The sequence below is a fragment of the Sinocyclocheilus rhinocerous genome, unplaced genomic scaffold (genome assembly GCF_001515625.1).
Source record: "Sinocyclocheilus rhinocerous isolate Xijiao unplaced genomic scaffold, SAMN03320098_v1.1 scaffold942, whole genome shotgun sequence".
In the NCBI taxonomy this organism is placed as follows: Eukaryota; Metazoa; Chordata; class Actinopteri; order Cypriniformes; family Cyprinidae; genus Sinocyclocheilus; species Sinocyclocheilus rhinocerous.
This window is the reverse complement of record NW_015627890.1, coordinates 1228852-1243049: the sequence shown is the minus strand read 5'-3', so window position 1 is coordinate 1243049 and position 14198 is coordinate 1228852. Positions and strand designations below refer to the sequence as shown.

The 14198-nt window shown below is 35.9% G+C and overlaps 1 protein-coding gene across 3 annotated transcripts in view; it reads left to right on the top strand.

The window, feature by feature from the left end:
- The window catches only part of LOC107735202 (tumor necrosis factor receptor superfamily member 19L-like), a 33602-nt gene extending 19771 nt beyond the window's left edge, over positions 1-13831 (top strand). For all 3 annotated transcript variants that reach the window (XM_016546974.1, XM_016546967.1, XM_016546979.1), the window contains exons 6-11: positions 1169-1423; positions 7209-7289; positions 7382-7460; positions 10517-10738; positions 11665-11836; positions 13392-13831. In XM_016546974.1, coding sequence (XP_016402460.1) covers positions 1169-1423; positions 7209-7289; positions 7382-7460; positions 10517-10738; positions 11665-11836; positions 13392-13403 — 821 coding nt within the window. In that variant the 3' untranslated portion in view covers positions 13404-13831. The remainder of the gene's footprint in view (positions 1-1168; positions 1424-7208; positions 7290-7381; positions 7461-10516; positions 10739-11664; positions 11837-13391) is intronic.
- The last annotated feature ends 367 nt before the right edge of the window (positions 13832-14198 follow it).

Here is a 14198-nt window from a genome sequence, read left to right as displayed (position 1 = left end):
AAAGCGCGTCTCACAGCGCGCGAGTACTCTTTCGCGTGGCATGAACGGAGAATTACACACAAAATGATGTCGAATTGTCCATTTTGACGAGTATTCGCGTAAACAGTTGATTACATCTTAAGTGAACATAAACAGTAGGGAGAACATGTATCAGTACATTGCATCCATTGCAGCTGTGCATTCGGTTTTAAAGGGATAGCAGCCTAATTTAGTTGCTTTTGTCCGAGTCATTGATGTTAATCAAGGAACAAAAGAAAGACAGAAAATCAGGCACTGCTCTTGACTGAAAAACTTTAGTAGCCATATAGATTCATCTAAATTTATTTATAGAAATAAATATGTCTGCTTGAAAGAATGAAGAATATGGTAAACAAGTTGCTATAAAGAATGCATAATTAGCCTATATAACCATTGGTATTTCATTAAAAAGAAGACCATGTTCTTGTTCTTTATGAGAAGTGGTTTTATTTAATTTTAACATAAAGGCATGTTGTGTGTCACCGCAGTTAAATCGGTGTCTATCATGATAAAACCTTAATATCAAACCTGTACAATGAGTTTGGAAATTTTAGAGAAATGCTTCATAAATGCACTGTAACTAAACCCATTAGATTTTAGCAGACTAAATTTACTGTAGATTTAGTCGACTAAAATCTTATGATATTTAGTCGACTAAAACTAGACTAAAACTAAAAACAATTCAGATGACTAAAATATGACTAAAATTAAATGGCATTTTAGTCAAAAGACTATGACTAAAACTAAATCAAAATTTGCTGACAAAATTAACACTGCTCTGAATATCATGTCATTTATTTATGCCACGAAATAAACTTTCTGTAGAATAAGTATAATGAACTACGCAAAAAGCATTTTATAAACATCTCCAGCATGTTTCATAATTACCCAAAAATTAAACATAGTTCACCCCTTACATTATCACATCTGTCAAAAACTTAGGCTGGATGTCGGTTGGAATATTAGAACTAAAACATCGACATAACACAATCAGTCACTAAATACTTGCCAGCTAAGAAATAAATAAGTATTACCTTACGATCCATCTGTCATGATTTGTTACATTTAATTACATTTAATTACCCCTTTTGCATATTTTGAGCCTAGAATTGTATCAGTTGTAATTATGTCACGTTTATTCAATCTACAGAGCCATACAGCCGGCGGAGACGTAATGTTGGTAAGAGCACCCCCAGCAGGTCTGGAGCGGGAGGTGCGAACGCCACCAGTGTTCAGGGTCCAGAGGAGAAGAGCACGGAGTATGCCGTGTTTGCACTGGTGCCCATCTTCTGTGTGATGGGCCTGCTGGGGATTCTCATCTGCAACCTGCTCAAGAAGAAGGGCTTCCGCTGCAACGCCGAGAAAGACGGGGTGGACGCAGAAGCTGCCACTCCACAGAAAGAAGGTATGGTACACAATCACACGGGGACAGATTTATGCATAGACATTCTAGGCACTTGCCTATGCTCGCACACGTCGAGGGGGGGGCAATGAAGAGAAATATTTACATTTTTATACTACGGGCTACCAACAACAACAAAAGAACCAAAACTCCAAAAGACATTGAGCAAATAATATAACAAACAATAGGATAAAAAAATGACAAACTATTTCCATGTTTTCCACCTTTTATTATCTACGTAAAGCACGCTTTCTTTCTCCTGCTCTCTCTCTCTCTCTCTCTCTCTCTCACACAAGCGCACACACATACAGTACAGACACACACACTCATGCACAGAAACTTGTCAGCACTGCCCCGCGAATTTATCAATAAAATAGATTCAAGGCTGAAAAGCTACATGACATTTCTCAATAGCGAGGTGGTAACGTTACTGTTCTTGAAGCAGTTCAACTTAAAGATTCGCTTTTAGTAGAGACACTGCTGCCGAACACTGCTGAGAGACGCACAGACGCCGAATATTCACACACACTTAATCTCTCTCTCTCTCACTCTCTAATAGCTGCATTAGACTGCATTTATAACTGCATTAATCTGCATATCAATGGCTCAAGCCTCCGTTATTAGATCTAAACGTTTTGGAATCTGCAAAGGAAAGCTTTGGATGAGGTGCGTAAGAAATGAGTTCAACACGCACGTTTTCATGACAGAAAGATAGATAAAATTCAGCTTTTCATCTCTGGAATAAATTTCATTTTAAAATATATTTAAATAGAAAACAGTTATTTTAAATGGTAATAATATTTCACAATATTAAAGATTTTACTGTATTTTTGAGCAAATAAAGGCAGCCTTGGTGAGCAGAAGAGACTTCATTCAAAACATTAAAAATCTTCCTGACCCCAAACTTTTGAACAGTAGTTTATATTACTTCAATAGGACATATATTCTGATTGGACCAAAAAGACATCATGTTCCACCATCTCTGACTATTTTCTTAATAATTTTCAAATATTCAAATGCATTCATTTGACATCAGAAATGTGTGGATTTTGAGAACAAGTGGACTGTGGAGGACGTTTTGAGTCTTTTATCTCAAATTTGATATGAACCTTTTAAAGAAACCCTGTAATCAAAACTCCCTGAAAGTCAAGCATACAAAACAGTCCAGCGTACACCCATATTAATGATGCAAACGGCTCCATACAGCTCATCTGCTGTCTGTTAAAACTCACTCGACCTGAGCTTGATTTATGCTGAGCCCAGTGGCCCAACTGTTAGACTAAAACCCGCCTTCTCAGAGTGAAACTAAATAAATTCACTGTACACAATAAGAAGAGAGTGTTTTCTTCCCCTTTGTGTGTATGTGAATTAGTGGGTGGATCCGCAGCTGTTGTGATGAGCTCAGTGTTTCATCTACAGTAGCGCTAGTATATGATGATTCAGGTTCGGCCTGTAAAGCGGGTACATCTCCAGGAACAGAGTACATGACACCTTAATCACAGCATGTTTTACAGCTGAATAAGCAGAGCAGCAGAACTGGATTCGGGCTTTTGTTCAGGATGTCAGCCAGCATAATCGTTTGTGTTCAGTAGAAAAAAAGTAGAATAAGGAAGTTAATCATGTAAGCAGAAAGAGGCTGTGCATGATGGTTAAAGGAATAGTTCACTTAAAAATTTTAACTTGCTGAAAATGTACTCACCATCAGGCCATCCAAGATTAGTTTGTTTCTTCATCAGATTTGGAGAAATGTCGCATTACATCACTTGCTCACTAATGGATGCTCTGCAGTGAATGGGTGCCGTCAGAATGAGAGTCCAAACAGCTGATAAAAACATCACAGTAATCCACACCACACCACTCCAGTCCATCAATTAATGTCTTGTGAAATGAAAAGTTACATGTTTGTAAGAAACAAAGCCATCATTAAGGCGATTTTAGTCTTCTATCCATAATAATGCTTTTCCAGTGAAAAAGTCATCTCATCTGAATCAGGAGAGAAATATGCACAGATCAAGCACCGTTTACAAGCCAATATAGTCTGATGGGACAACAGAAGATGGACTTTTTCACTGGAGGAAGCATTATTATGGATTATGGACTCATATTTTGGCCAGAAGCGACGGTTTAATGTTAAAACGTCTTGATGACTTTGTTTCTTACAAACACACAGCTTTCCGCTTCACCAGATGTTAACTGATGGACTGGAGTGGTGTGGATTACTTGTGGATTATTGTGATGTTTTTATCAGCTGTTTGCACTCTCATTCTGACGGCACCCATTCACTGCAGAGGGTCCACTGATGAGCAAGTAATGTAATGCTACATTTCTCCAAATCTGTTCCGATGAAGAAACAAACTCATCTACATCTTGGATGTCCTGAGGGTGAGTAAATTTTCAGCAAATTAAAATTTTTGAGCGAAGTATTCCTTTAAAGCTATACAAGATTGTGAGAGAATTATCGCCTTATAAAATAGCAGCACCATAAATATGATAAAAGACACTCATTTTATGGGGGGTTTTTTGCTCATGCAAAACTCGTGCAGTGCTAGAATGTTGTCAGGGCATTGCTGTGTGGTTGCTAAAGTGTTCTCCCCTTTCCTCATCTATCTTTGAGCAGCATAACACTCCCGCTGTATCTCCTTTCCTTAGATCAATAATTCAGTCGGTTCTCTGCTTGTAGATGTTCTCTAACTGCTATCACTGTACTGTTGACTAGTTCTAATGTGCTCTGTGTGAACTACATCAGATTCACATCGGCCTAGACACACTTAAACTACTAAAAACTGCAAGACCGCCAAGCGAACCCTCTATTTTAAGTGTTCTTACATAGTTCAGAAGAAGAAAATAGCCTATTGTGTGACATAGTGCACCGTTTATGTAAGAAGTCTCGGGAACAAAGCCTATTGAAAATATCACAAGATAGCTATGAGGTGTTTAATAATGAAAGTCTTGGCTCGAGGGGAGTCTGAAAGCTTGTGTTGTATAAGTCTGGGTCGGATCCAGGATGGCATAGAGCGGGTGATGGCATGAGTCTCTGGGGTGTAATGGGGTCGAAATCATTTAACGAAGTAAAGACATCGCAGTCAGAATGCGGAGTTCCATTCGCTGTTGTTACGTCAGTGTTGCCTGTCGATTTCTGATGGTGCAGTACTAAATTAAATGTCTTTTCTTGGTACGATTACATAAGCACTTTGCTTTCAAGCACTCAAGAGCACTTCTACCTTGACCAGCATTTCAATACTTCTAACAGTAATCTGATAAATAGCTATTACACGTTTCAGCTGTGAGATGAATCCGTATAGATGTCTGAGCATTCGATTATAAGCTTTACTTTCTAAGAAAGGTCTGGTGCAGTATATAGTAGATGATTCAGCTCAGGTTGCATCAGTATGATGTGTGCATTGTCTTTATGCCACTGGCCGCACCTGCTCTTCTGAGATAAAACCATAAAGGTGTCAAAGATGCATTTCCCAGCATCCTCCTGTCACTGCGGAAAAAGTTCAAGCACAATAAGTGTACCAGTACAATAATGACAGAGCTAAAAAAGAGCCTTTTTATGGCTTGCAGCGAGTTTGAAATTAGATTGAAGCCATTAGATAAGATTGTTCTGCAATACATTGCATCAAGTCTAGCGGGTAATTTTACTGAAGATAGACAAACAGACATAGAATAACCTCACTATATCATCTGAAGCTAGAAAGTACAAAAATTTTGCTTCTGTTATTTTAGAAGACCAAAATAATATTTTACAAACATTAGTAGGCTAGACACCAGAAACGTCACAAGATGGTTTTAATGTAATGATCAGAATTTGTACAAGATTTATGGTAGAAATGTACATATATTCTAACATTTTTGAACAAAATTTATAATTTTATTCAGCAATGATGCATTAAATAGATTTAAAAAAACGACAAATTACATTTATAATGCTTCAAAATATTTCCGTTTCAAATAAATGTGGTTCTTTTGAACTGTAAATAACTGTAAATAACATGTATGACACTTTAAAAAAAAATATGAAGCAGCACAACCGTTTTCAACATTGATAATAATCAGAAATGTTTCTTGAGCAGCAAATCAGCATATTAGAATGATTTCTGAAGGATCATGTGACACTGAAGACTGGAGTAATGATGCTGAAAATTCAGCTTTGATCACAGAAATAAATTACATTTGAACAGATATTCAAATAGAAAACAGATATTTTAAATTGTTATAATTTTACTGTTTTTATTTTTAATTAAATAAATGCAGCCTTAATTGTTGAGCAAAAGAGGCTTCATTCAAAAACATTAGAGAATCTAACCAAGTCCAAACTTTTTGCAAATAAACTGATTTTATTTCCGACTGAAAAGTAAAGTGAATTTTCTAGCCAGTTTGTGATCAGATTTAAGCAGCAGGTGTTTTTAGTGGATATATGAAGTCAGTTCACAAAGGTGTCCTAGAGAAAGAGAGAAACCACAAATCAACATTATCCTCGAACCAAAAACAAAGTCACACAAGGTTTTCAACGCTAGATCTATTGTTTTATCATTTGAGACTCCACAAACTTTGTTTTGTCAGATCTTTTGCTTTCTTTCCAATAAATAACACTGATATTTTGCATTGATATTTTGACGTTTTTAAGTGTCCTTCATTAGATGCATGAATATTATTCTAATGTGTGTCTTTGGTTGGTCAAAATAATAAAGCTGCGACAGTGCTGACGTTCATTCTGGGTGAATATAGCAGAGTGCTGAGTGAGCTCGCAGCTGCCTCACTGTGGAACTCTGGGATATAGTTACCATAGAGATGCTGTTAACTGCACACTGAGCCTTCTGTATGCTATAGAGACTGTCAGAGTTCAGCAGTGGTGTGACAACATTTTTGGTGTATTATGATTCCTTCTGCCTGCGGTGATTAATGGTGAATTGGCATGTTTTTAACTCTTTTAAAAATAGCACTTAATACATATTTGTTAAAAGTATTTATTTATTTATTTATTTAAATAGGTGGGAAATCTAATGCAAAATATTTCATTAATGACATAACGACAATACCAAAAAAAAAAAAAAGAATAATAATAATATATATATATATATATATATATATTATAGCATTTCTTATTTTTTTCAATTTTATTTCAATTTCATTTTAAGTTGTTAAGTGAATTTGTTATGTGCAATTGACATTTTTATTACTCTTTATATTTCTATTTAGCTTTCATTTATTTTTATTTATGATTCTTTTTAATTATTGTTATGTATTAACTTATTTATTTCAGTTGGTTGGCAAGGCAATATTTTTTTTTTTCATTTTTGTTTAGGTTTTTTATCAAATATTTATATTTTATTTCAGCTTCATTTTAATTACAGAAACTTATTTGTAATAGTTTTAGTTAACAATAATAAAACTGTTGTGAAGTGTGAGGAAAAAAGACATTTAAATTGTAAAATATTTATACAGTATTTATAGTCATTTTAATTTATGCTCATTTTAATTAAAAAAATTGTTTATACTGGATATTTTTATTTATTAAATTACAGTTATCAGGAAAAAATGCAAAAATAATAATAAAAAATATCCTAAAAATAAACTTCATTTTATTTATCCAAAATAAAATTTAATTATAAAAATATCATTTTCTTTTTGGAAATTGGGGTGAAACTAGACTGTGACATTTCATCTTGCGATTCATACATTTATGTCCTGTTTTTTATATTTATTTGGCTTCTATTTAAAAACCCAGAGATAAAATATAGCAGAAAGTGTATATAAACTTAAACTGTTTGCGGTTTCTTCTCAGGAAACCCTTGTCCATACATTGTTGATGACCCCAATGAAGACACCATCAGCATTCTGCTGCGGCTCATCACAGAGAAGAAAGGTGTGTGATGTTTCTCGGCACATTGAGCTCACCCTCACATCACACTGTGAGATCAGAGTTTTATTGTGTCTCAATGTGTTTGTGTGTTACAGAAAATGCGGCTGCTCTGGAAGAACTTCTGCTGGAATATGAGAATAAACAGATGGCCCTCAACAAGAGCTCATCCATGAAGTAGGAATATACACAAACATGCTCGAAAAACTTACAGACGGAGTCCAAAATTAACTTTGAATTGAGGAAATGCATTGTCCATAAATATTTCTTAACAGCAACATGCAACTATATTTTGTCATTTATTACACAATATATTTTTGTCCCTAAAACAATGGGATTTTAAGATGTTTTCTCCTTGCACATTAGTGACACACAGTGCAGGTCATTATGTCAGCGTCATATATGAGTCAGTCTCTATCTGTGAAGCTGAACCTGTAACAGAAGCATAAAGAACCATTGTAGTTTAGTTCCTCATATTTTTGTGAGAAATATTCCATATATAGTATGTGTCACCACAGGGAGGTCTGGAGAAGAATAAGGTTTAGGGATCCTAGATAACTGATGCGTTGTTATGAGTAAATGGTTTGTATGTCTTCAAAGGATCAGATGATTGTTCTTACAATTCCATTTAAACCATGTATTTATTACATGTTGCTGTTCCTAAGAAAGTTACAAAGCCAATTTATGTTCACATTCCCTAACTAGATAGAGAGTGACTTGTTTGCTCGAATGCTAGCTTAAATATTCCCATTATGAATAATAAAAAGCAAGCGATTTTTAAACAACCAGCTAAGCATGTAATTTATGAGATTATAGGTTTACTGTTGCCTTATGAGATAATTACAAGGATTTAAAGTGTGAAATGTACATTTTACATATAAGATTCAATACTGAAATTAATATTTTTATTCAGCAAGGATGCATTAAATTGATCAAACGTGGCAATAAACACATTAATAATGTTACAAAATATTTCTATTTCAAATAAAAATGCTGTTTATTGGAACTTTCTATTCATCAAAGAATCCTGAAAAAATCAAATGTATCACAGTATCTACACAATATGAAGCAGCACAACTGTTTTCAACATTGATAATAATAAGAAAAGCTTCATGAGCAGCAAATCAGCATATTAGAATGATTTCTGAAGGATCATGTGACACTGAAGACTGGAGTAATGATGCTGAAAATTCAGCTTTGATCACAGGAATAAATTACATTTTAACAGATATTCACATAGAAAATGGTTTTAAATTGAATAATATTTCATTTTATTTTTAATCAAATAAATGCAGCCTTGGTGAGCAGAAGAGACTTCTTTCAAAAGCATTAAAAATCTCCAATCTTTTGAATGTTAGTGTATGACTGAAGATGAGCACAGTTCATGCTTGAATCGTTGCATGACTCATCTCCCGCAGTATTGAAATGAATTGAGCTCTGAGAGGAATTCCCAGTTGTGAAACAGGAAGCAGTTTTCCATTAGCTGAGCTAGAGATGCAGCTCATTCTTGTAAACTCCTTAATGAAAAATCAATGTAGTGTTAGAAGAGCTAAGGGAGAGATCGTGCCTGTGTTAATGAGGTTGCACCTAGTTTGCGCTGACAAGCATATAAATCATCAAGAAGGAAGTGCTTGTTCATTTTCTGACTGCAGCATCACCACAGTGAGGTCAAGGTCCTTTAAAATCATAGAGAGAGATAAAAACAAAACTGTTCAGCTATTATTTTCTCTTTTTTCCAAAAATAGACTTGTTTTGGTCATTATTGTAGATTTATGTGTATATTTATTGACCGTTTTACCGCACATCCAATCAGATTTCAGAGTCATAATTATGCATTTTATAATGTCAAATGCATCCTAACAGTCAGAGACAGAGCCTACTTCATCTCTCTGACATCACAGTTGTACAGTGACCTCTCGGAAATTTACTGGCACAGAGATCCGGTGTGCTGCCATCATCAGCGCCTGCTGAAATAACAGCATGTGCCGTCTGCTTAGTTCAAGAGATCCTTTAATTCTAGACCCTTTTCTGCAGGCCGAGAGTGCTGCGTTATACAGCTGGCATCATCACAATGCAACTATGGGAGGGGGCAGGTGGATATCAGGACTACATCAATGTGTTTGGGTTTATGTGCATTCGGTGTGTCTGGAGAAAACCTGAATATACTTCAAGACTTATTTTAAGAACTATCTGCGCTGCTAGAATAACATGCGTCTTTCTGTATGCCAAGAATCAAGCTTCATTGGTATGCCAAAGCATTAATAAACACTGGATTTTTGTAGTGCTGATGGGATAGCATTGCTATCTGGTTGCTTAGGTGTTCTGAGTAGTTTAAGGTGTTGCTATCTGGTTTGCGAAGGTGTTCTGAGTAGTTTAAGGTGTTGCTATGTGGTTACTGAGTAGTTTAGGGTGTTGCTATGTGGTTACTAAGGTGTTCTGAGTAGTTTAAAGTGTTGCTATCTGGTTTGTGAAGGTGTTCTGAGTAGTTTAAGGTGTTGCTATGTGGTTACTGAGTAGTTTAGGGTGTTGCTATGAAGGTGTTCTGAGTAGTTTTAGGGTGTTGCTATGTGGTTACTAAGGTGTTCTGAGTAGTTTAAGGTGTTGCTATCTGGTTTGCGAAGGTGTTCTGAGTAGTTTAAGGTGTTGCTATGTGGTTACTAAGGTGTTCTGAGTAGTTTAGGGTGTTGCTATGGGGTTACTAAGGTGTTCTGAGTAGTTTAGGGTGTTGCTATGTGGTTGCTAGGGTTTTCTGAGTTAGTTTAGGGTGATGCTATCTGGTTGCTAAGGTGTTCTGAGTTGGGTGTTGCTATGTGGTTACTAAGGTGTTCTGAGTTAGTTTAGAGTTTTGTTATGTGGTTGCTAGGGTTTTCTGAGTTAGTTTAGGGTGTTGCTATCTGGTTGCTAAGGTGTTCTGAGTTGGGTGTTGCTATGTGGTTACTAAGGTGTTCTGAGTTAGTTTAGAGTTTTGTTATGTGGTTGCTAAGGTGTTCTGAGTAGTTTAGGGCGTTGCTATGTGATCGCTAAGGTGTTCTGAATCGTTTAGGCCATTGCTATGTGGTCGCTAAGGTGTTGTTTAGAGGCAACATGTTGAGCAGAGATGCTCATGTGAGCATCACAAGCTTGAAATTAGCTTGCAACGTTTCCCAGTCCTTTGAGAGAAGGCCATTTTTTAAAAATACAGACAGTATGGCTATGAGTCTGTAAGTGTCTCTCTGTCTGTGTCTCTCTCTCAGGTTTCCGGCTCTTCCTCATTTCTCTCCGTTCCGTTCGTTGCCGCGGCTGTGTTCTCACCAGCATCATTTGCACACTATAAACGGGCTGGCCCCGCGCTCCGGCCTCTGCTGCTCCCGCTGCAGTCAGAAGAAATGGACCGAGCTGCTGCTGCCCATCGATACGCACAAGAGCCCCACTAACCTGGTCAAGACGCCGGAGGTCACCATCCTGTCTGTAGGAAGGTGAGAAAAAATAGAAAATAAAATATACAATTATGTGAATTCTGAGAAGAAAGGCCTTCATTTAAGCCCAAAAGTGTTGTTTCATTCCAGACATGAGAAATCTGTTTTTAGTAACACCTAGTGAATGTTATTAGACATCATAAATGCATTTCCCGTATGCAAGACCATCCAAACCATATCCCCCCAAAAAATAAGATGCCTATTCTTAGGCAGTCTTGCATGTGTTATTTTAGTGTTTTTACATTCTATTATCGTATTTATTAATATTTTGAAATACTTTTCAACTGTAGTTTTCTTTTAGTAATTTTATTACAGTATGTGCTTTTGATATATATATATACAATTTGAAATATTTTTTTCTTTTTTTCAGTTTTAGTAATTGTATTAATTAAACTTTTATGAGTTTAATTTTTCATCTAATAATTCTATTTAATTTAATTTCAGGTTTATTTACATTATCAACCATGATATATTTTAGTAGTTTTAACTTACATTTTATGACTTTTTCAGGAATTAATCCCAGAAAGCATTGCAGTTAGCTAAAAATGAAAACAGGAAATGGAATGAATCAGCAAAAAAATTATGTAATAATGTAATGTGATAATAATAACAAAAATAGATTATCTAACTTAAAAATAATTAAATACTATTTCACCCAATATTTATGTGTTTTGTGTATTTTTGTGCTTATTTGAATATATTAACTTCAGTATATCAGTGCTAGTGTCAGAGTTCAGAGAGTCTACTGGAATCTGTCAAGTCTCTCAAGCTCACTAGGTTTTGGGGCAGACCTGTAAATCATCAGGTGTGTTGGTTTAGGGTGGTAATTGACGTTCTCACATGCACACTCAGTTCTGCTCAGAGTGACACATCAGGTCTGTAGTTTCACTCACTGACCTCTGTGTCACCCGCATGTGAATTGACAGGTTTCAAGTTGCTCAGATCCCAGAAATGAAGTCAGCTTCCAAGGAAGTGACCCAGCCGGAATCGAGCGATACGGACTCCATGGACAGCGGCCACACCGAGCCCGCGGAAGAGCGTTCCCTGCTGGGCGTGTCCTCTTCCTGTAACTCCGCCTCCTCAAAGTCCAGACAGGAGGTGAGTGAGTAAACAAGCAGAACAGGACTATTCCTCCAAGCGTGTTTGTGTTTCTGTAATACATCCTTTTGGCTCGGTTTGTAGTTTCCTCTTCCTCTTCTCTCCCTTTACTGCCTTGACCTGAAGTTCATTGTCTAAAGCCATGCATAAAAATCCCCACAGGAAGTCTGGCACATTTGTCATCAGTAAATGAATGGGAAACACTTATAATTATTTCTTTAGTCATAGCTGACTAGTCCAGGTTAGTGAATACCCAGAGAAGAACACTGTAGACAATCTAACTTTTTTAATAGCATAGTCTGCTGATTTCCAAAAAATGCCTTGTATTATCTAATTTGATCATGCGGAGTTCAAAAATGTCAATTAAAAAATTCCATACAGTTTTGTACTGGGTTAGGCATAAAATACTGTGTTCAGATGCATTCATACATGTGAAAATGGGCTGAGAATTGAACAAATAGTTGCAATCTAGCTCAGATTCAGACAGGAATCGTGTGTTTGTGGCAGTTTTTTTGCTGACTAGGTGATAATACATCTTCACCTTAAAAATCATTGTCGAAAGCAAAAATGCTATGAAATGCACATATTTTGTGAGAAAGTGCTACGTGCTGGAGCAAAACAGCCACTATTTTTGGAATCAGCACCTCAAAAATAGTAAAATTAGACCTCATTCAGCAAATGTGATGCAGGGCAGTGTAATAATTGTAGTGGAGTTGCATTGAGGGAAGGTCAGTTTTTGTTACCTAACGTAACAGTTTACCCTCTTGCATTAGAATTTGTGGGCAGTGGGCTAATGGCTTCACATTAACTATCAATAGCTCCTGGGATTTACAGAAATACCTCAAGGCTTCTCTTCACAATTCATCCTTACAGCTGCTCTGGGCATTTAACCCTCTGTGGCCTCATGGAATTTATAAATGACACACAGAACAACACTAGAGAATTGCTTTCCTTTTTATAAAGTCACACTGAATAAAAGTTATATTACAATAAACGTATTTCATTTAAAAAAACAAAACAATTACTGACCAGTTTTGAACTTTTGAATGGAAGTGTAAGTCATTTATATAGATATATTTTGTATGAAAAATTATCATAAAGCTGTTTTCTTTTAGTCCAATTATGTTTTTTGACTAATTAACATAACTCTTCGTATATATATATATATTATTTTTTTTAATTTTTTTATTCTTTCAGTTTTAACATTTTTTTTACATAATGTGGTCCATAGAGGGTTAATTGTGTTTGTTTGGTGCTGCACGGATGAATTCCAATACAGTGACAAATGTGAGAATCTGTTTGGGTTTTCTACTGTCCTCTACTCAAACTTTTGCCTTTTCCCGTCAGAGCTGGAGTCAGTTTTTCCACTGGTTCAGTTCATGCCGAGTCAAATTATATTGTCTGGCACCCTCTGGTGGCTGGAAAAGTTTTTGCATTTGTTAACCAACAAATGACTGTGTGCTGTACTAGTAGATAAATGTAAATTCAGGATATCCTTTAATTTTTTGTGACTAATCTCTCACCACTTCTTCCATTCTCTCTCCCTCTTTCTCAGATGAACATATGAAAGGCTGAGGAAGACGTCCACTGACGGGGCAGATGACATCATCAGTGGGCGAGCGATCAGGGCAGACATGTGGCGGTGATATCAGTGACACCACCTTGAGGAGCCTTGAATTCAGGACCTTAGGAAACAGTCATATTTATTGCATAAGTCATAGAACTATTTTGTTAAAAACTATAAGCTCGGTCTCTGCTAGCAGATAATAGGAGAGTGAAAGGCATTCACTCAGAAAGCATGTGTGCTTCCACAAGACACTAAAGTGGTCTTAAGTGCTGAAAACAGCACTCAGAACAACGAGACATCAGTGAGACATTCTCTCCGGTTAGAAAACATTACAAAGTATTATTAGAAACTAGTTTGATTTATATCTCTTTTCTTTTTTTAGTTCTTTTGTTTTTACTGTAGTTCTGTTTTTTATTAAGATTTTAAATGAGTTGCATATGTACAGTCATGGTCAAAAGTTTGCAAACACCTTGTTTTGTTAATAATAAATAAAAGAAAACATGCATTGTCAATTTCATATGCATATATATTTGATTGTTTTTATAAAACTTAGTATTCTGTGGTTTTTACATGCATAACTAATATATTCAAACAATGGTACAGGATATACGAAAATATTTACTTAAGATGGTTTACACTAGCTCACCAACTAAAATCTTTGCTAATACAGTGAATGTGCTTTTTTTGTCACACATTCCCCATTTTGGACTTTTATTTTGAAGTTTTAGAATAAATGACACTCATGTGACTAAATCAGAAACCATGGAAACAAAGGAGAACACAAGTAACCAAGGA